This window comes from Pipistrellus hanaki (genome assembly GCF_964339955.1).
Source record: "Pipistrellus hanaki genome assembly, chromosome: 7".
NCBI classification, from domain to species: Eukaryota; Metazoa; Chordata; class Mammalia; order Chiroptera; family Vespertilionidae; genus Pipistrellus; species Pipistrellus hanaki.
In genome coordinates, this window is record NC_140509.1 from 46,948,356 (window position 1) to 46,969,557 (window position 21,202).

The following is a 21,202-nucleotide window of genomic DNA, read 5'->3' on the forward strand; positions in this document are numbered from 1 at the left end:
GCAAGATAACTTGAATTCTCGTTGTTATCACTGAAGCTCAGTGATTCAGTTTTGGCTTAAAAACAAGACCCCCCCCCCCCCAAAAAAAAAAAAAAAAAAGTAAAGCCCCGAAAGACTATGTCTAGCATCTTGGCACCCTGTCCTCTTCAAATATCTCAAAGTTAAGGTGTCAAAATTAGAATGTGATGGTTTAAAAGGCAAAATTGTTCATTACTGAAATTGTTGTGGAACTAACATGTATCTCCAGAGAACAATTTCTCTCTCCCTCTCTCTCTCTCTCTCTCTCTCTCTCCCTCTCTCCCTCCCTCTCCCTCCCTCCCTCCCTCCCTCCCTCCCTCCCCCTCCCTCCCTCCTTCCCTCCCTCCCTCCCTCCCTCCCTCCCTCCCTCCCTCCCTCTCTCCCTCCCTGCCTCTCGAATACAAGAGCCATGTTAGTGTACAGCTATCAGCAAATCAAAATAAAACTGCATAAAGACAATATGATTCAGATCTCAAACTTTGTGGTTCTTAGCTACTAGTAGTTTTAAGTTAGTGAAACAATTATGCAGTAGGGCAGCCATATCCTATTTCTTAGAAGTCATATGCTCATATCCCACTTTTACAGTATGAGGAGAAAGAAAGCCAAGTGTGAAAAATATATAGTTAGATATTTGGTATTAGTGCTTTAAAAAAAAAAAAGAAAGAAAGAAAGAAAAAAGAAAAGGAAAAAGAAAAAAAAAGAAAAAAGCAAATCCTAGGGCCAGATTTGAAGTTGTTTTTATTCTGCCCAGTGACTCATTGTTGACCACCCACAGAAGGGTGAGAAGCCTGCAGCACAGGTCTATAAGAATAAAAGCGTACTATGCTATAGACCAGACATCCTTCCAGATAACCTTCCGGATGAAGCCGAGGCTGCAAAGGAAGCCTGGGGCCCGGGTGCCAGAGGGAAGCCAGTGCCAGCAGCTGGGGAAGGAAGGCCTACTCTTGCATGAATTTTGTGCATTAGGCCTCTAGTGCGGTAATAACTCCACTGTTCAGATCATGTACTGAGGGGACAGGCAGGGGGCTGGCATTTCATCGGGCACCTCCTACAAGAGCCAAGGCACTGCCCTGAGCACTTTCTGTGTGCTGTTTACCCCAGCCTTCTTGACAGCCCCTGGAAATGCAGCGGTCCCATCAAAACCCGACCAGCCCAGGAAGCGCGGTAAATGACTGATGCTATTCTCCAGTGCATAGTGATCTATGAGTCAAACCCAGTTCTCTTCCCTTCACAGCCATTGTTCTCTCTTAATGTGCTGTGTCATTAGAAAATGTTAAGTCATACTTGTTATACTTTGGTGAAGGAGGTAAAGTATTTAGACATTTTAGAGATTGAACTCTTTTTAAAAAAATATATTTTATTGATTTTTTTTACAGAGAGGAAGGGAGAGGGATAGAGAGCTAGAAACATCGACCAGCTGCCTCCTGCACACCCCCCTCCGGGGATGTGCCTGCAACCAATGTACATGCCCTTGATCGGAATTGAACCTGGGACCCTTCTGTCATCAGACCGACGCTCTATCCACTGAGCCAAACCAGTTTTTGGCAAGTGAACTCTTTTTAAAAAATATATATATTTGTATTGATTTCAGAAAAGAAGGGAGAGGGAGAGAGATAGAAACATCAATAAAAGAGAATCATTGTTTGGCTGCCTCCTGCAAGCCCCCACTTGGGGATCAAGCCAGCATGTTCCCAGACGGGGAATCAAACCCTGACATCCTGGTTCATAGGTCAGTGCTCAACCACTGAGCCACACTGGCCAGACAGGAGCGTGAACTTTTTGGATGATTCTCTCAACCTGGGCACCTTTCCAACATCAGCTCACAAGGGCCCGAGATGCTGCTCTGTACTCTGTATGTGATGATTCTTTGCTGCAGAGTGGAGGTTGCTGTAGTGTTCCTTGGACAATATCTATGGCAGTGTGGGTTCTTGAACACGCAAATAACTATATATAATAAACGTGTCTTCCCTTTGAGACCTGGACACAGATGATGGCAAAAAGTGAAATTAGAGTATGCTTAGGAAATATAAAAAGCTACTTTCTCTCACTATGAATTGAAATTAACCCTGAGCAAAGAATTTGGAATATGAAAGTGTGAATAAATTCATACTTTTTCAAATTGTTAATTGTTTTTTACTATTGTGAACATTGTGCACAGTAAAATGTTATTAGACTTGTAAAAATCTGGGATAACGTTGAATTTCTCTAACTATAGCATTTCTCCTGACAGTTGAGTAGACATTTAGTCAGTTGTAGTAAGCACAGTATAAAATGTAAGTATTTCTAGTGTCTGGAAATGGTTGCTGTATTGGGAGAGATGTGGCAGTATAGAGGGGGTGTGATGAATGAATGTCGCCAAGTGTAGCAAGATGTGTGCATGTTCCTCCTACACACTGCTCTACAACCTAGCCTTCTTAAAATTGGTCACAGGTTTTATCTAGGAGGTTTTAAAGAAAAAGTGAGCTTTCCCCTAATGCTAATTCATCCTCTGAAAATGCATGCACTTTTCTTATCACTGGGCTGAGCAAGCACACACTCTGCCTTTGCACTAATTAGGGGCACGCCCTCTCTGTGGGAACACCCTCCCTGGGACACAGGTTGAGCAGAGCGTGCATTGCATCCCCCATGGTGACCTTGCACAGCCATACCCAGCAGAGCCAGCCACTGGGGGCAGAGGACACAGGGCAGGCCCTGTGCTAAGCTGGCCCTGGGAGCTAGGCCAGAAGCAAATGGTGTGATGTGAACTGTCACTGGGCAGATCTGCCTTAGGGAGAAAGGTGAACCTAAAAGCACCCACAAGCTCTCACTTAATTCTTCTTCTTTTTTTAATATATTGATTTTTTTTTTTTTTTTTTTACAGAGAGGAAGAGAGAGGGATAGATAGTTAGAAACATCGATGAGAGAGAATCATCCATCAGCTGCCTCCTGCACACCCCCCACTGGGGACGTGCCGGCAACCAAGGCACATGCCCCTGTCCGGAATCGAACCTGGGACCCTTCAGTCCGCAGGCCGACGCTTTATCCACTGAGCCAAACCGGTTTTGGCTCTCAATTCTTGTGGGCAAGAAGACCCTGTTGCCCTGGCCTCCCTCAATCTCTTCACTTTCCAACTCTGGCCAAGAATTAATTCATGTTTGGGACCAGTCCTGAGTAGAAGAGACACCAGGAAGAAGGGGGCAAAGGGGATTCTGATGGAGATGTGGCCCGGGAGGAGAAATCCTAGAAACTGGTCAGCAAGCAGAGGTTGATAAGAAAGCCCAGCCAGCTGTGAGGAGCAGGTGAACAGAGACGAGATCCTTTTATATAGAGAAAGGAGCACTACTTTGAACGGGAGAGGACTTCCAGCCCCAAAGGACTTGGGATAAGCCTCTAGGAATTTGAGTTACTGGCCCAAAATGGAAGCCGGAAGGTCTGAGAACCACAATGAGGTTCACGTGTAGCACGCTGGCTATGAGGACACCAAGGGAGAGAGACTGTATGCCAAGTACTGTGATAAGTACCTCCCATTAAACCTAGTTAGCTTCCCCTTACTTCCCGGAGAACTGTCCTCCTGTTCCATCCCTTATAGTCTGATGGAGAGATTCCAGAAACCCAGTAAAGAGGAACTACGTACTGATAGTGACATTTGTAGTCCCTTTAAAATGTCCCAGCTCCAGAGAATGCTGGCTTGGTCAGCCATGAACAGCTGTGCGATCTCTGAGCAACTAAAGAAAAACGTTTCTTTGGTATCTCTATCCCCTTGTTTTCTCTTCATTATCCAGTTACTCCTTCCACGTGATGGAAGAACCAATCTCTGTTCGTGGCTTTCCCTGATCCAGAGAAGGATGCTTTAGCACCAAATTCACAGAGCTATTTTGTGTAACCATAAATGTTACTGTTTGAAGTCTTTGGAACTCCAAACAAGTGTGGTACTCTATTAAGTGAAAACAACTTTTTTTTTTTTAAAGCTATAATTTTGGTCATGTCAAAATGCTCATGAAATCCAAAACTAAAGAAAACTGCCCCTTAATTTTCCATGGCCTTACATTACAACGTTTTTCTTCATGATTCTCAGTTGATTCCCTAATACATTCCACATGTTTTTTTTGTAGCTAGCTCTGATAAGGCAAATACTGTAGCATTGCATTTTGATGATCATTGAAACGGTATTTATTCTCCAGAGCAGAATACTTCTCCTTGGATACCTGAGCATCAGGCCCGGCTGCAGAGTGATAGGAAACTTGGTGAGAACTGTCTTCCCGTGGACCATCCCTTGAGGGATAGATGTGTCGCTTTGCATGGAAAAGGTCCCCATCAGACTTACTTATAAACATAACCAGCTGCAATAAATGGTTGACATGGAACAAATCTGGGAGAGAATTTTCTTAAATGCTTTTCTTGGGAGCAGTGTTAAGGTAGTCAGTGGTTAAACATTTTAGCTGCAGAGTCCTTCCTTCACCCGGCAGTACCTCCAGGTTCTCTCTCATTAAATCTGCATGTGCTGTCTGCTCACCATGTACCCAGGGTGTAGTTTATTCTGCAGGAATCATAAATCTATCTGCTTAGCGCTTCAATGTCTGGAATATCTCTGTGGGAGGAAGTGTAACTGTGGCCAAACTGCTGACATCAGCTTTCCAATCTGGTAATAAATCCGCTATTTTGGTTAAGATCATGTTTCCTAGATTTTCCCTAATAATCTACAAGGCTCACAAGCAGGTCCAGAATGGCCTGAAAGGGAACGTAGGGGTGAGTGACTTCAGCATTCATTCTGGTTATGGGGTGGAGCTAAAGGTTCCCCACAAAGGCAGGGACTTCCATGGTTTGAACCTCCCACCAGCGCCGAGGCAGAGTACTTGGGCTTCCCTGTGCTTTTCCCCAGGTGTGGGGCGAGCAGGGAAGAGGGAGAGGCGGGGCTTCAAAGCTGTCAGCTCCCACACATCCAGAATGCAGTCAGACTCTCTCCCATTAGTCTGGTATTCTCCTTGAGTAATAGTCACATCGTGGGCAAATACTTTCCTTTGGGACATTGTGAAAGTCAGTCACTTACTGAAAACAAAATGTATTTGAACAGTATTCTTATAGCATTCATCAGCTTCCTTGGCATTAGTTCTGGGCCAAGGTGCTTGAGCTCTTGTGAATAGAACATGCCCACAGGTAACCCTGTGAGAGTCTCTGAGTATCTGAGATAATGGTAGATGACAAGGATGGGTGGGGCCCCAGCCTTTTAACCTCATCTTCATTATATATAAAACTCCCTTCAAATGAGGAGGATTTGGTGCCCTTCTTCCTCCACTCTCCCTTCAACTCTGTCTATTTCCCAACCGCACCCTACTGCCAGCATGCGGAATAGAAAGGGAAGTTTTTCCTGAATGCTCTTGTTAATGGCTTTATTGTCAGAGTGGAGCATTAAACAATCAGTCCTTCCCCAGCTGACATCCTTCAAAGTAGAAACAGCTAATGTCCAGAGACTCAAAATAGAAGGTCACCCCACTTAATTAATTGGAAGTGGATGTGCACTTGTTTCTCTTGAATGTCTCGGTACCAAGTTCTGTAGCCAAGCATTTTATATTTTACTAGGGCATGGTGCACAAAAATTTGTGTACTCAGGAGGGTCCCTCAGCCCGGCCTGCACCCTCTCACATTCTGGGACCCCTTAGGTAGAGTCCCTAGGCCTGGCCTGAGATCAGGGCCTGTTGGGACTTTCCTTTCCTGGCTACAGGCAGCTGGCCCCACCCCTGCCGCTGCCACTGCTACCCATCTGTGCAGCACTGCTCCCTCTCCCCTGCCACCAGTGGCCTCCCTCTGCAGGCAACAGGCTCGGGTGCTATGGCTTGGCTGGCCTGGGCCTCTCTGTGATGGGCCATCGACCTACCTGATCACCCTTAACTGCTGGCCTGCCTACATGATCTCCCCTAACCACTCTGCCTGCCTGCCTGATTGCCCTTAACTGTTTGCTTGGGGGTGGGGCCAGCCCACAAGGGCCATGGTGGTCTGATCTCTAATCATTTCGGTTGTGACACCCTTGGCCTTTTATTATATAGGATGGTGTCCATATGGAATTTTTTCTTAGGTTTGAGGAGCCATTTGCTCAGTAACTCCTGTTTTGGAATACTTCTAAGCAGAAATCATTACAATTGTGTTCTTTCTTGATCATTGGAATTTGGGCTGCACTCAAAATTATTCTCTAAGGAAATTCTTAGTGTGCTCCATCAAATCACCTCTGAGTGGAGGGAGATTGACAGTTTATTTAGTGAAGAATCTTGATTAGATCCTTATTTTTGATAAGAAGAAGTACGCCTCTTTAAGTATATGAACTTTCCCCTTGTTCAGTAACAATTGTACCTAGCCTCAGCCTGTTTGCTGGAGAGCTCTTACTAAAAGTTCATTTGAGAGGAATTATATACATAATGGATTCCCAGAAGATATGCAGTCTGTCCAACTTGGTGGTTCTCAACCTCATCTATTAGGTTCTCAACCTCATTTATTATATTTATCTTAATATAAAAAGGCCACCTTTACTATCCTGAAATGAAAGTTTTAGATAATATAACCTACTCACACAAATTACCCTAATATCGATAAGAAAGCCTTAATGATATATAAAGAACAAACAGAAGGAAAGAAATTACAATAAAAATAATTTATATTTCAGTATGTAAATGTTTGGGCAGAACCCTTTCAAAAGACGTAATGAAATAGTCACCTATCTACACCTCCAGGTGGATTGGCCATGCCGGGGCTCCTGCATATAGATGTAGACTGACACCTAAATGTTTTACTGGAAACCGAGATACCTCAGAGGTATGCCCTAGGGCAGTGATCGGCAAACCACGGCTCTGGAGCCACATCCGGCTCTTTGGCCCCTTGAGTGTTCTAATGCCACTTCAAAATAGACTTGCCCAGGCCGAAAACTGACTTCTGCGCATGGGCCACGAAGTTTTGATCACACTGTACGTGCGCGCCCGCACATGGTATTTTGTGGAAGAGCCACACTCAAGGGGCCAAAGAGCTGCATGGGCTCCTGAGCCGAGGTTTGCTGCTCTGTTGACTTAAATGTTTACGACCACTGCCTTAGGGAAAAAACACTTAAAAAAACATTTTAATAATGTACTAATGTCTTTCACCTTAAGTCAAAACTTCTGGGTAAGGGCAATGCCTTACGCAGTGATCGGCAAACTCATTAGTTAACAGAGCAGCAAACCACGGCTTGAGAGCCGCATGTGACTCACAAGCTGCAGTTTGCAGACCACTGCCCTAGGGGACATGGTTTTCTAAAAGAGTGAACAACTCTTAGTTAAAATATATACAAAAATATAGTCTTCTTTTGGTTTTTATTGTGGTAGCACTCCTGGAAATTTTAGTGTGTTTTGACACACACAAAATTGTGCTTACATATGAAACAGAGTTAGATTCTGGGCTTAGATTTTTATAAACTGTTTGTACGTCTGTGCACGTCCAGCAGGCATTCACATGTGCAGGATATAAGGCAAATCTTTGTGGTTGGTCCTACATTTTGCATAACATCTAGCACCCCTGACTGCTGCCCAATAGATGCCAGTAGTGCGCCCCCTCCTGGGACAACCAAAAATACCTGAACAAATTTCCAGATTGCTCCCAAGAAAGTTGTGTTGCCGTCATTAAGAACCACTGCTCAGCTATTTTAATTTTATACCTGGATCATGGTAGAAAATGAAAACAGAATGTCTGGGTTTTAAGGTTGTTGTTTTTTTTTTATTATTAACTTTTACTTTTTATGCAATTTTCTATAAAAAATACACTTTTGATGGTATTGAAAGTGCAGACATTCAATGATACTCTTTGATTTTTAAAATTATTTTTATTCAATTTATTGGAGTGACATTGGTTAATAAAATTATATAGGTTTCAGGTATATAATTCTATAAGACATCATCTGTAGATTGTAATGATACGTTTAATGTCAGCAGGAACATTTCCATTGGATCTCAGGGCCTGGAGAAGGTAGCTAGGATTATTTTAGTATTTTGATATTTTCATGTCTTAGATTTCATGATTCTCTTTTTAGTTTTTATGCTAGGGAGCTTAGGGCCATATTTGTGGCTCGTTTTTAATAGTTATAAGTACATATTCATATGCATATATATAATATATATATGTGTGTGTGTGTGTATATATATATATATATATATATATATCCTGAAATGAAAGTTTTAGATAATATAATCTACTCACACAAATTATCTATCGATAAGAATACCTTAACGATATATAAAGAACAAGTAAATATCCTCTTTTAATCTCATAATACTTTTTGTTTTCTTTAGCTTGAAATACTTATAGTTCCTAATTTTTAAATGCTTGGGTTGATACCTCAGATTCTTCTCAAAATAAGATAGACTATGAGTAAATCAATGAAGTGAATAAAGAGATCTGGGACCTCTGTCTGGAAGTTTCTGGAATCTCGGGGGTACTTAAATGTTATTTGTAGGCATGAATAAAATGCTACACCCAGTTCGTTCTGCCTACAAAAATAAAATGTTTCCAAATTTCTGAGTTGTTCCATAAATAAGCCATTTCACCTCTTTCCTAAATTTTTTCCATCCTTATTTTTATCACTAAAAATATGGGACATACAAATGCTATAAAAATAAATTATATTTTTCATCTTTGAAGATGAAAAAAATCGCTCAGATGTTCACACAAACATAAACCAGAATAAAAGTGTAAAACAATATTCACCAAAATTCTCACTTACTTACACATTCTATATTAACTGTCCATGTTTTCCCTGGTATTTTTCCATATGCCTAAGTAATTATATAAAGATTTTTGTGATTATAATTTACTTCAATTTCTTTTCTGAAATTAGGTGTAAACATCCATTTATCCATAAATGAATAATATGTAAATAATCTCTTATTATAATCAATTTTTTCCTTTTATTTGGATTGTTTTAAATAAATTTATAGATCTGAGATTACTTGATCAAGAGAAGGAACTTCTTATTCGTGTGTGTGAATTGCCTTCTGGAAGAGTTTTATAATAGCTGCTGTTGGATAATAAAATTTTTAAACTTCTTTCCTTAAAATAGAATTCTTGAGCCCTCTGCTGGAAGCATTTAGTATCTGTCTGAAGTAGTAGTGTATAGGAGTTTTACAATTCTAAATAGAAGATTTTTAAAAAGAAAACCAATTGATGGCAAAATATATGGTCTTTGTGGTTAATTTCAAGATAAAAAACATAACTGGCCAAACATCAATTTTTAAGAAGACTTATATTTTAGCTAGATATCCATTGAATGTCCTAAATTAATTTGTGAGTATTTATTTTCTTTGTGTACTTCACAGAAACCATCCATTTGTAGTTTACTCTCAAACTGAGATCCATTAATTCATCAAGTACTTACTGAGCACCTACTATGTATTAGGATTTACTAGAAGTTAAGGATGGATTGATGAAAAAATGCTCAGGGAATGTTTTCTCAGAGTGATTCAAATTTCCAGACCAACACACTATTGCACTTATTAGAAATGGATTTCCAGCGGCCTGAATTATTACTGTGTATGGAGCACAGTGAAGTACCTGAGGATATTCAATGCTCCAAAAGTTACTCTAGTTCAGATAAGAGAATGGGTAATAGAGCCTTAGTGCTTTGTAGAATACTCCTGGATATTAATGGTATAATTTTCATAAGAAGAATTACTTCACAGCTTCCTTCCATGACATGAAGCATCCCTAGCCAGGTGCTCCTGAACACCCCGTGTCCACCACTCTCTCAGCATGGACTGCAGTCATTCCTTTTGGCTCTTTGCTTCTGTCTCTGCTCCAGCACGCATTAGTAACATAACGGTGGCCAGCTACACATGAACAGTGGCTTCAGCCCTATTCATTTTTTCAGAGACCTTCCATCTTTGGCTGTCAGTATTTTAAGTCATGTTTCTTTCTTCTCTGCTCATGCTAGCATTATAAGAAACTAGTTCTGTGTGGAGAAGCCCAGCTTCATCAGTAAAACTTTATGGGATGTGTTCATCACCTTGAAAGAGCACTAGTTATAAAAGTAAGTCTTAATTATTAATTTGGCTTTTTTATAACTGGTAATGACCATCATGTTTCATTATATCTAATTGCTGGGACCACTTCTTTCTCTTAATGTTAGAAACTATCAAAAATTTGTTCTGCTTTCTCAAATAATGAGGCCATTATTTTTAAAGGTGATGTAAGTGTATATAATTTATCTTTACATTTTGCTAAATAATATATATTGTTAATTTAAGCATAATGAAGAACACTGTATTGGACATGACTAGCTGACAGAATGATTAATCTCACAGCTTTGAAATGCCAAAGTCACACTAATGGAGAAGGAGCCAAAAAAAAGTAGGGTTTGTTCATCCAATGTGAAGAAACTCTGCTTTCTCATAAGAAGAATTACTTGCAACTTCATTAAGTGAGGCATCCCAAGGCAAGTGCTGTGACAGCTCCCTGTGGCGACCGCTATCTTAGCATTAATCATACCACATCTAAGAATTCCATTTGACTTCATTCTTCCCTCTCTTCTCAGGCACCTAGAGTATTTAATCCATCATCCTTCCACTGTTCTAAAATAGGAAAGAAAGAATCGGTTTCAGGGGCGATGGACTGGAAAATTCCTTAATTCACATTAATGGTAATAAAATTATTGCAGGATAGCAAAAGTTACCAGTTTTCCTGGTAGTGCAATGTTAGATCCTCATCTATCCCAGGGTTTCTTCTTGGCATCTTAGAGAACGCTAGGCTACGCGATCTTGTGTAAATGTGTGAAGGAAGATAATAGAATCTCAAAGTGATAAGTACACCTCCCTTTTAAAAACAACTACAGTGTTTTTATTGATGGATTTTTTTATTTTTTATTTTTTAGAGAGAGAGAGAGAGAGGAAGGGAGAGAGAGGGGGAGATAGAAACATCTATGATGAGAATCATTGATTGGCTGCCTCCTGCATACCTCCTACTGGGGATTGAGCCCTGACCAGGAATCAAACCCCAATCTCCTGGTTTATGGGTTGATGTTCAACCACTGAGCTACACTGGCCAGGCTACACCATTCTTTTTTTTTTTTTTATTAGGATGTTTTAATTATATTATTTTTTCTTTGTGGTTTTTAACAGTCTTTAAAATAGTCTGAAAATCAAGTCTGTTTTTTTCTTTTTTTCATATTCTAATGAATATAAGTTAGTCCTTTTTTTTTATTAAGAAAAGCAAATAAGAATGTATTGGCTGCAGAAAAACAAAACAAAACAAAACAAAAAAACTCAGAACAGTGAAACAAGGAAGGGCATAGAAGGAACAGGAAAGCCTAGGCTGGGCTGCTTTGTCTCACTGGGGAGTCAGAGAAAAGGGGCCCTGGTTACAAGTCTCATGGGGTCCCTTAGAGGGTAAGGGATATGTGCCTGTGGGGGGAGTAAAGGAAGGAAATGGCTCAAAGTAGTACTTTTAAACATTTGATATGAATCTTCTAGAAATTTGTAGAAGTGTTCTTGCTGTGTTTGGAAGGAAGCCTCCTTAAAAAATTAATTAAAGGCTCGCCAAAACCGGTTTGGCTCAGTGGATAGAGCGTCAGCCTGCGGACTGAAAGGTCCCAGGTTCAATTCCGGTCAAGGGCATGTGCCTTGGTTGCGGGCACATCCCCAGAAGGGGGTGTGCAAGAGGCAGCTGATCGATGATTCTCTCTCATCGATGTTTCTAACTCTCTATCCCTCTCCCTTCCTCTCTGTAAAATATCAATAAAATACATACATATATATATATATATATATATATATATATATATTTTTTTTTAAAGCTCAATCATCAAATCACAATTGTATTATATACAACACAATCCAATGGTTACCTTTATGTGGATACATTATTACAACTCTTAGTTGAAATGTCTGTGTCCCTTCATTTAGCACTTTCAATTAGATTGTCCTTGATGAGGATTAGCACATGACCAGGCTCCCTATGAAGGCTTTTGACATCATTTTTTTTTTTAATTCAAAATGTGTTTATTGGGATGGTTCCCCACTCATCTTGATTCAAGGTGCTTTTAGTGCTGCTTCCTTCTGAAGGATCATCCTTCTGTAAGCCTTGCTTTCCTACTGTTGGTTGGAAAGAACAGTGGAGCAATCAACACACAAAACTACTGTTTGCACATGCCTAAAGATGGTGGTGATTTTATAGCATCCTGGGCATTTGACATCCATGGAGTAGGAATTGGGGCTCTGCACTAGGCGCTTCGTGTGTTTCCTCTTCTCTTCGGAGAGGGGTGGAGGAGGTCCTTAGCGAGAGGCAGGTTGTAGGAAAGTAATCACTGCTAGAAAGGCACTTTTGACATTTTTTTAAAACATTTCTTTCAGGGACTATAGTTTTCAAACTTGTGAATTTTACTAAATAATTCTAGTAGTTTCTCTTCTAGGATGTACAACAGCCATGAACATAAAATAGGATGGACCCTGCCATCCATCTCTCGTAGGTAAAACATGAGATAAGATACACACACATAATTCATTCACAGCAAAAGCACATACCTGCATGAAAAAGAAACATGGTAATTAGCATTTGTTGCAGATTTGCCATCGTAGAAACAGTGTTCAGAGCCTTAGTCTATATTCTGATTGCCTACACAATATCCATTTCCTCTTTTTTCTTTGTACAGAGCTTCAATTAGATTGGAGACAGTAGTGCTTCTAGCCATAAAAAGTCAACTTCCTGAGTTCTTTTATAGATATGGTAGTCATGTGACCTTGACCTGGCAAATGAAATGTAAATGGAAGTCTATGTGGCAGTGGTTGTAGGAAACCTATTGTTTTCTGCTGAGTAATGACAGACTTAGCTGGCACGTGGTTTTTGTTGTATTGCCTTCTCTTTTCTTTCTCATCTAATGGAGATGCAATGTCCAGAGATATGGCAGCTGTTTTGTTGCCATGAAACCATAGGCTAAGATTAGCCACATAGGAAAATACAAGGAGCTTGGTTTGTTTGCACGCTGGGCTGCCTAATCCAAGTGTTGTGGAAAAAATAAACCCATACTTGTTTAAGCAGTTTTGTTGACACAAAGCCATACACAGCTGTAGTGATACAAAGCATTTTCTCAGTTCTTAAAACAATCTTTTGAGATAGGTATAATTTTCATTGTACGGGGGCACATAGAATTGAATCATTTTCCCAATCTCATTATTCCAGGAGTAGATGAGCCAGGATTTGAAGTCAGACAGAGTGACCTAGCACCCATGGCCTTAGTTCAATGTCTGTGGTAGTTTGTAGTCCCAGGAGATTAATCCCAGCTGGAGGTTGCATGCAGGGAAGACCTTGAAAATCTTTGTACAGGATGTGGATCTTGAAGACTGGGTAGGGTTTTGACATATGGATATTGAAGAAGTTAGGATGAAGATTATCAAAGTGAAGAAAACAGTATTGCCTGAGTGTGAACAGTTGACTGTTGGCTTTAGCAGAGGGAGCATAGAATGCAGAATTAAGTTGTAAAAACTTAATTGGGGGTCACATCATGAGAGTTTCTAAATACAAGGACAAAAAGTTTGAACTACATTAAAATCTTAGTATCTGATTTATGGAAAACTGAATTCTAATCAGTATTGCTTAAATCAAGCATTTCGACAGAAATATTTATGGACATTTCTCAAATGATAGAAACATTTTAAAAGTAGATTTCATATGCTTTATTATCCTTACTTGATTTGTTTTTCTTTTCTAAAAATAAACTTAAGGCGTCAGTGGTAGAGGTGCTGTACATGAATAATTTAGAAAGTTCTTTTGCTTTTAACATAGGCGCCACCTTGTGGAGAAACATATCCTTAGTGTAATGGCTTAGAAACAAAAATTACATTCATGGCAGTTTCTTACAGCTATCAATAGATCTTATGGTTCATGTTCTGTCTACAGAAGTCTCTTGAAGAGCTTTATGCAAATGGTTTTATTTGTTTTGGATATATGATCATTTAAAATTTATTTATTCAACTGTATTTAATTTACCTGATGGTCTATAAATTCAAAATTGTGGTAATTTGACATTTTGCTTTACTATACAGAAAAAAAAAATCCCAAATAAACAAAATATTAAAAAGAGGGGAAATGTACTCATTTATTCCTATAAACAATATTAGGCCACCTCTAATTTTCAGTTGAAGAGTGCTTGTGTTCCTGTGTGCACAGTTGTGTGTTTAGTAAAGAGCTTAGCTGTCTAGATTTAACATGTTCAATTCCTTCAGGCTACTCTATCCACAAATCCAGAAGTAAGCAATTTAAAAGTTTCCTGTAGCACCCTAGACAGTTTTGCTCAGTGGATAGAGCGTCAGCCTGCAAACTGAAGGGTCCCGGGTTCCATTGTGGACAAGAACACATGCCTGGGTTTCGGGCTCGATCCCCTAAAGGGGGCATGCAGGAGGCAGCCAGTCAGTGATTCCCTCTCATTAATGTTTCTCTCTCTCTCCCTCTCCCTTTCTTCTCTGAAATCAATAAAAATACCTTACAAAAAATAAAATAAAATAAAAAGTTTCCTAAAGCAAGAAATGAGGAAGATAGCTTTGAAGACATGAGCTATAAAATTTTCTGAAGATGCTGACTTACTGTTCACAAAGGAGGGGAAAAGGTCATCCTACGACTTGTCATGCTGATTCAAGCAAATCCCTACCAGCAACTAATTTAAGAAGCAACATAAACGTGGGAGGGAAAATAAAGGGAAGAAAAAGAATAACAAGACCGATTTGAGAGGGTGGACGCTTGGTGATGTGGGAAGAGGAGCTGCCGGATGAATGGCAGGGACGCCATGGGGTCTGTGTACCACATCAGTCCTAGCCCTGCCCTCCCGGAGCCAGCCAGGTGACGCTTGGGCACTGGTGGAGGTGGCCTATCCCATCATGCCTTGTGCAGAGTATCACCCGAGACCCCTCACTCCTCTTCCATTTGTTTCGGGTCCCATGTCCTGCCTGAGGAACTGGAACCAGGAGCCCTAGTCTCATTCTAGTGTGAAGGGTCTTCATTAGTTTGTACAGTTTCAACTACTCACTAACCACCCCTGCTGCTCAGGACACATTTGGGCTAAGTATTCAAGGGTGCCTCCTTCCAGCAGGGCAATGGGACCACTTCATGACTGAATTCTGATTAATAACGCTCACTGGTAACTTTAGAGACCACCACCTTCTACTGCAATTGTCGCTCTTACCTCTATTGCTTTGTCACACCAGCCAGTGTCACCCTGACCACAGCCCCTGGCCGGGTGTTATCCCAAGTTGATCAAAAGGAGTGGAGTCTCAGCATTTGAGGTAGGGCTCGGCAGTGGACCTTTCCTCGGGTCACATGACCTAGCTTGCCATAAGCTGCAGGAGAGGTTGTACCATGAGATGGTCAGCTCCCCCGCTGGCACTGTCCAGTTCCTCTATTTCAAGTTCAACCCCTCTGCATTCTGCCAGTGGAGGTCCGGGGGGAGTGGGTTCCGGGAGATAATATTCCGTGCCAAGAGGCACTCGTGAGCCGCCTGAGATTGTACCACAGCCTCTTTGTTTAACCTGGAGAAGCCCCAGGCCTGCCTCCACGTGAGCAGGTGAGCATCACTGAGCAGAGGCAGTGCCCAGCCCCGTTAGGTGTCTGTAATGTTTCTCACCTTCCCCACTGCATCCTGGACCACTCGGCTTTTAGCATCTTGTATTTCTTGATCTCTGTTGTTATTCAGACATGTTTTGTCCATTGTTAATGCCTCCCTCGGAGCTAAACTCCTCCAGTTTGCTGAGTGACAGGATGTATCAAGATACCAAACATTAGCTTCCACTCCTCCAGTCTGTGGTCTGAACTCTCTGGGGACACCCTCCCTCCCTGGAGGTGCTCCTCAAGTAACCTGTCCTCCCATCTGTCCTGCATTGAGTGCCAGACTGGATGCAGACGGACATTTGTTTCCGAAAGGCCTCAATGGGACCCGCATAGGCTTTGAAGGACTGGACCTTAGCTTCCTCCGTTGTCCTCCGTACATGGGCTTGTCTGAGAGCCCTTCCTTCTGCAGGAGGCTCTTCCTTGGGCAATGATCCTTGGCAGGTGACAGACAAATTCATGATACTGTAAATTGTAAGCCTTTGTATTCCTGCCCAAACACAGATTCTCTGGGAAAAAAATACACCAGAACCAGTCACCAAAGATCAACAAAGTTGAACTGAAAAGACTCTAGTGCAACTGGTGCTTGCAAACGCTGGTTCTGTTTCCATCTGTGAGACCCAGCTTTCCTGGTAGGTTTTTTTGTGTGTTTTTTTCAAAGTGGGTCCTTTAAGAGCACCTAGGGATTTTCTGTGATGCAGTGTCTTTTAGAAAAACTTATGTTATAATGAGGGAGAAAAAAACAACAACTACAGAACAGTGAAACAAAGGCAAAACCCATCCCGGCAGGGGTTTTCCAGGGGAGGGGTTCTCCAAGGGGGCCCGCTGGACGTGTTGCACGTGCTGTGGAATATTCCTCTTGTCTCTCTGTGATATCTGCCTTTGTGCTTGGCATTACCGAGCCTGGGAGGTTATCGTGAATGCCAGTCCTGTGTAATAAGCGCAACTGACAGGATTTAAAGGCTAAGCCTAACCTTTCTAATCCATCTATTCCCCATTCCGTGCCTCAGGCCATGCCTCTTCTGCAAGAATATACTGCATTCTTGCGCCTGTGATGGGAGCTGCAATAATTTCCCGACTGTCAGTCAAAGCCTCTCTCCTGGAGGAGTTGGGGAAATGCAGGTTTCTCCTTCTGACTAGAAGGAAAAGGAGCTATAAAGACTTTTCAGTATACGATTATAGTTCTCCCTCTTTTCTGTTAGGTTAAATTAATTAATAGAATAGACTAATTAAAATTAGATTAAAAATTAATTCTGAATCTTAAAGTATACTTAGAAGTTAATTTATCCATAATTTGTTATAAAATAGATTCACTGATATTGAGAGCTATGTGTTGGGCATTGTTCTAAGCACTGGAGATACGAAATAAATCAGGTCTCTGTTCTTCTGTATCTTCTTTGAGTGAGGAAACAAAAAAAAATAATCAAATAGACAAATATGGACTAAGTCACAAGGTGGTAAACGCTGTGAAAAAGATAAAGCAGAATAAGGAGATAGGGAAGGAGGAGGGCTGGAGTCCGATAGGGCCTCTTCGGGAAGATGGCATTTGAGCAGAGGTGTGAAGGACATGAGCGAGGGAGCCACGCTGGTATATGGAGGAAGAGTGATTGGCAAAGAAAGCAGCTAGTTGTAAACACTAGGGTCCACAGTGTATTCAAAGACCTTTTTATGTTACAGTGAAGAATTTGGATTTTTTTTTCAATGATGTAAAAAATCATTGGCGAGTTTTAAATAAAGGAGTGACATGATTTTATTTATGTTTTTAAAGGATCAACTTGACTGATGTTAGTAAAAACAGCATGAGGGGGCAAAGGAGAAAACAGTTCAGTGGTTAGGAGGTTATTACATTTCATCCAGGAAGACAGTGGATTGGATTAGGCAGTGGTCGCCAACTTTTTGGACCCCATGACCACCAGTGGTCCGTGGACCACCGGTCGGCGACCGCTGGACCAGAGTGATATCACTGGGAGCAGTACTGAGTAGTGATTGGGGTTCTGGAACTATTTTAAAGGTAGAGTCAACAGGAGTGGCTGGTGGGTCAGATGTGAGATAGGAGGAAAATAAGAAGAGTCAAGAATGATTTGGGGGTTTTAGCCTAAATCACTGAGAGCAGCTGTTTGCTGAGATGGAAGGATTGAGACTGGAGCAGGTTTGATGGTTGGTGGAGAGGATCAGAGTTCAGAATGGGGCACGCCCAGTTTGAGCTGCCTTTCAGACATTCATGTGGTGATATGTCATAAGCAGTTGGATATAATAGTCTGGAGTTCAAGAGTGAGGTTGGGGCTGAAGAAACAAACTTGAGTATAATCAGCATAAATAGTTTTAAAGCCATGGGATTGCAGGCATCATCCACAGAGTAAGTGGAGAGAGGGGAGGAGAGATCTGAGAATGGAGCTCCGGGCATCTCCAAAGCTTACAGATTGGGAAGGAGATGGAGAGGGGTGGTTAGTAAAGCACAAGAAACCAACAAACCTTGTGCCAGAAGCAAGGGAAGGAATCATTCCAGAAGGAGAGCAATCAACTTTGCTGACTGCTGCTGGCTTGAATAAGATGAATTATTGAGAAATGACCATTGGGTTTGGCCACTGGATTTGAAGGTCACTTGTGACCTTTATCAAGAGCACTTTTAGAGGAACCATTTGAATAAAACTCAACAGGGGTGGGTTCAAGAGAGAACATCGTAGAGCATATAGCGGCATTATTTAGACAACTTTTCCTGAGGAAATTTGTTATGAATGTCGTATTTGTATGCTAATGCAGATATGGGTAGGTGGCTGGTAGATGTGGTGGTGAGAGCCTTTGAAAGATCATGAGGTTTGAGTAAGAAGAGGATGGGGGAGAGCGATACGTGTGGGAAGTAGCAGAATGGGACTGAATGGACCACGTCAGTGTTTCTCATGCTGCCCTGCGCATCAGAACCACCAGGGGCCTTGTTAAAGCACCGGAGTCTGGGCCTCCCCTGGAAGTTTCTGATGCAATCAGGTCTGGGGAGGTGCCCAAAATTTGCAATTTTTACAAGCTCCCAAGTGGTGCTGGAACAGGGACTCCACTTTGGGAACCACTGGGCTTGGGAAAGGGAAATGAGTTCAGAGGTTGGGAGCAGCACTAAGGCCTTCTTGGGTCTGGCAGTCATCCCTGTAAAGTGAAGCTAGCCAACGTGGCTATGGGCTTTTCTCCAGCCTTGTTCTGTAGCTCAAGAGCTGGCAGCAGGGAGCACAAAGTTGGAATTCACCAGAAAAAAATGAAGAGTTGATATCATCAGTATATCTGAGAAGTTTTACTTCTCTGTGATGTCTTTGTTATGAGGATGCTATTTCTTCATCTTTCATTAGAAATAGAAAGTATTAGAGAATCGGAGATTGAGAAAAATGGGAGTTTATGGTTGAAATTTACTGTTGCTGGACGTGGAAGTAAAAGGAAATAATATCACCTCTGGTCTCATATTGCAAATAGAAATATAAGTCCTTACCCCTGAAGTATCTGTTAATCATACTGTTACAAAATTCTGAAATATACTTTGAAAAACTAAAATTTGTTTTTTAAATATTATGAGATTAGTTTTTAGAAAAAGTAAAATTTGTTTGTTTTTAAATAGTGAATTTTAATACTATTATATTATTCTTTGCAAATGGTTTATATACTCCTACAAAAACAAGTTGTTAGGTGCAGAGCCTTACACACATGAAATGAGTATAGGAAATGAGAAGTCTGCTATTAGAGCGAGGGCCACAGCTTGTTAATCAGCATGTGGGAAAGAACTGACTTCCAAATTAAGATAGGGCATGTGAGGTGGCAATTTAAATATAGCTATCTATTTTCCATGTTAAGCTGGTATTAATTTTTAAGTAACTGGTAGTTTTCCTTTCATTAAATAACAGATTTTGCTGGAGCCGGGCGTGATCCAGGATGTGTTAGCGGCTGGCAGCCACCTGCAGCTGTTGGAGCTCCTCAGTTTATGTTCCCACTATCTCATCCAGGTATGTGAGCTAGCATCCTGCCAACACGCCCTTCACAGTCCTTCCCTCTGTCGTGACAGGCGGTAACTCACCAACTGACAGGTAAAATGGAATGGGGGAGGGATGTGGTCTCTGCTCTTAGAATTTCTCCAGGACACAAGCTGAGAGGTCCTAGGAGCCAGCTGCAGCTGCAGCTCTCGAGTCCTAGCTCATGGCCTCCACCCTCCCTGCCCACCCCAGATCCCCACCACCCTAGGGCAGCAGAGTAACTCAACAACCACGCACAGGGGTCACTGCCAGGGTCAGAGAGATGACGCAGGAACAGATCTTGATTTGAGCAGTGCTGTCTGGATTCCACGTGAAATAACCACAAATGCACAACAAGTTGGATAGTCCTTTAAGAATTCAGTAACAGAAGCTAATATATCACAAAGTCATATATATTTAATTAGCACATGAACTTCCCAGGCAATACATGCTGGAAAAATGAGTGATCTATGCATTCTTCCCTTGACTTGCTGGGGTGATCAGGAAGGCTCTGTGAGGGGCAGGGAGAAAAAAAAAAGCCTATTGTGAGTTCACACCAATGTTTCACCTTCAGTCCTCAGCAACTTTAGGTATTTTGTTTTATTTCTTTTTTTTTTTTTTTTAAATACCTCTATTGATTTCAGACAGGAAGGGAGAGGGAGAAAGAGCTAGAAACATCAGTGATGTTTGGGGACTGAGCCCAAAACCTACACATGTGCACTGACCAGGTATCCACTGTGACCTCCTGCTTCATAGGTCAATGCTCAACCACTGAGCCAGGCCAGCCAGGCTCTTTGCACATTTTTACAGGCGAAAAATCAGAGATCCAAGGTGACATGGCTGATGAGTGGTAGGCCTTTCTGATTCCGAAGACCATTTTTTCTTCTTGGATGAAAACCCTTTGGCTCAGGAGGAAGATAGGGGACTTCTTGGGCAGATAGTAGGAGATATTTTACAGAGAGTTCAGTAATAATTCCCTGTTTTGGGATCCTCCCGTTTCCCTCACTTGTATGAATTTTGCTGGCATTTGTTACAGCATTATAGAGACAGTGGAAAAAAATTTTAAAAAATGATAAGTCCACACAATTTAATTCTGCTATCCTTGTGAATATGACATGAGGTTAGTAAATAGAAAAAAAATTTTTTGTTTGTTTCCTGCTCAGTTATTTTATTTTCCTCCTGATTTTTCTCTCTAATTTGAAATATGGCCTTGATTATTGACTTCCGTTATTCACTAGGCAGTTTCCAAATCTCTTTTTCTGCTGCATCATCTTACTTCATGTTCCCAGCCACCTTGGGAAGTAGGAACCAGTGCTTCCTAGGGTGATGGCGTGAGGGATGTCAGCTGTGTTCAACTGAGGAACAATTCAAATACAGAATATGAAAGTTTTATCATCTCAACACATTTAATCTAATAGTAAATGTTTAACTATTTTTATCTTTTTTTTCTTTTTCCCCCCTCGATATTGTTGGGTGATACGGGGGAGAGATTTTTAATCTCTTTATGCAAGTAGCAAATGTAGAAAGGTTACCTGACTTCAAAGGTGTGGGTTAGACTTGTGAAATTGAAATTACTTTTATATGACATTTCTACATCAAATATTGTAACTTGAGCTTTCAACAGCATC

General features: G+C 41.3%; 1 protein-coding gene and 1 pseudogene across 11 annotated transcripts in view; one reads left to right on the top strand and one right to left on the bottom strand.

Annotated features, from left to right (window-relative positions):
* The window catches only part of KLHL32 (kelch like family member 32), a 172,651-nt gene that overhangs the window by 67,206 nt on the left and 84,243 nt on the right, over positions 1–21,202 (top strand). For all 10 annotated transcript variants that reach the window (XM_084889267.1, XM_084889272.1, XM_084889270.1 and 7 more), the window contains one exon: positions 19,470–19,568. In XM_084889267.1, the coding sequence (XP_084745393.1) occupies positions 19,470–19,568 (99 nt within the window). The remainder of the gene's footprint in view (positions 1–19,469; positions 19,569–21,202) is intronic.
* LOC311625706 (small ribosomal subunit protein eS27-like) lies at positions 12,041–15,694 on the bottom strand (annotated as a pseudogene). Its single transcript has 2 exons — positions 15,611–15,694; positions 12,041–12,280 (listed from the first exon to the last, which is right to left on the bottom strand). The product of its transcript is annotated as a small ribosomal subunit protein eS27-like (transcript).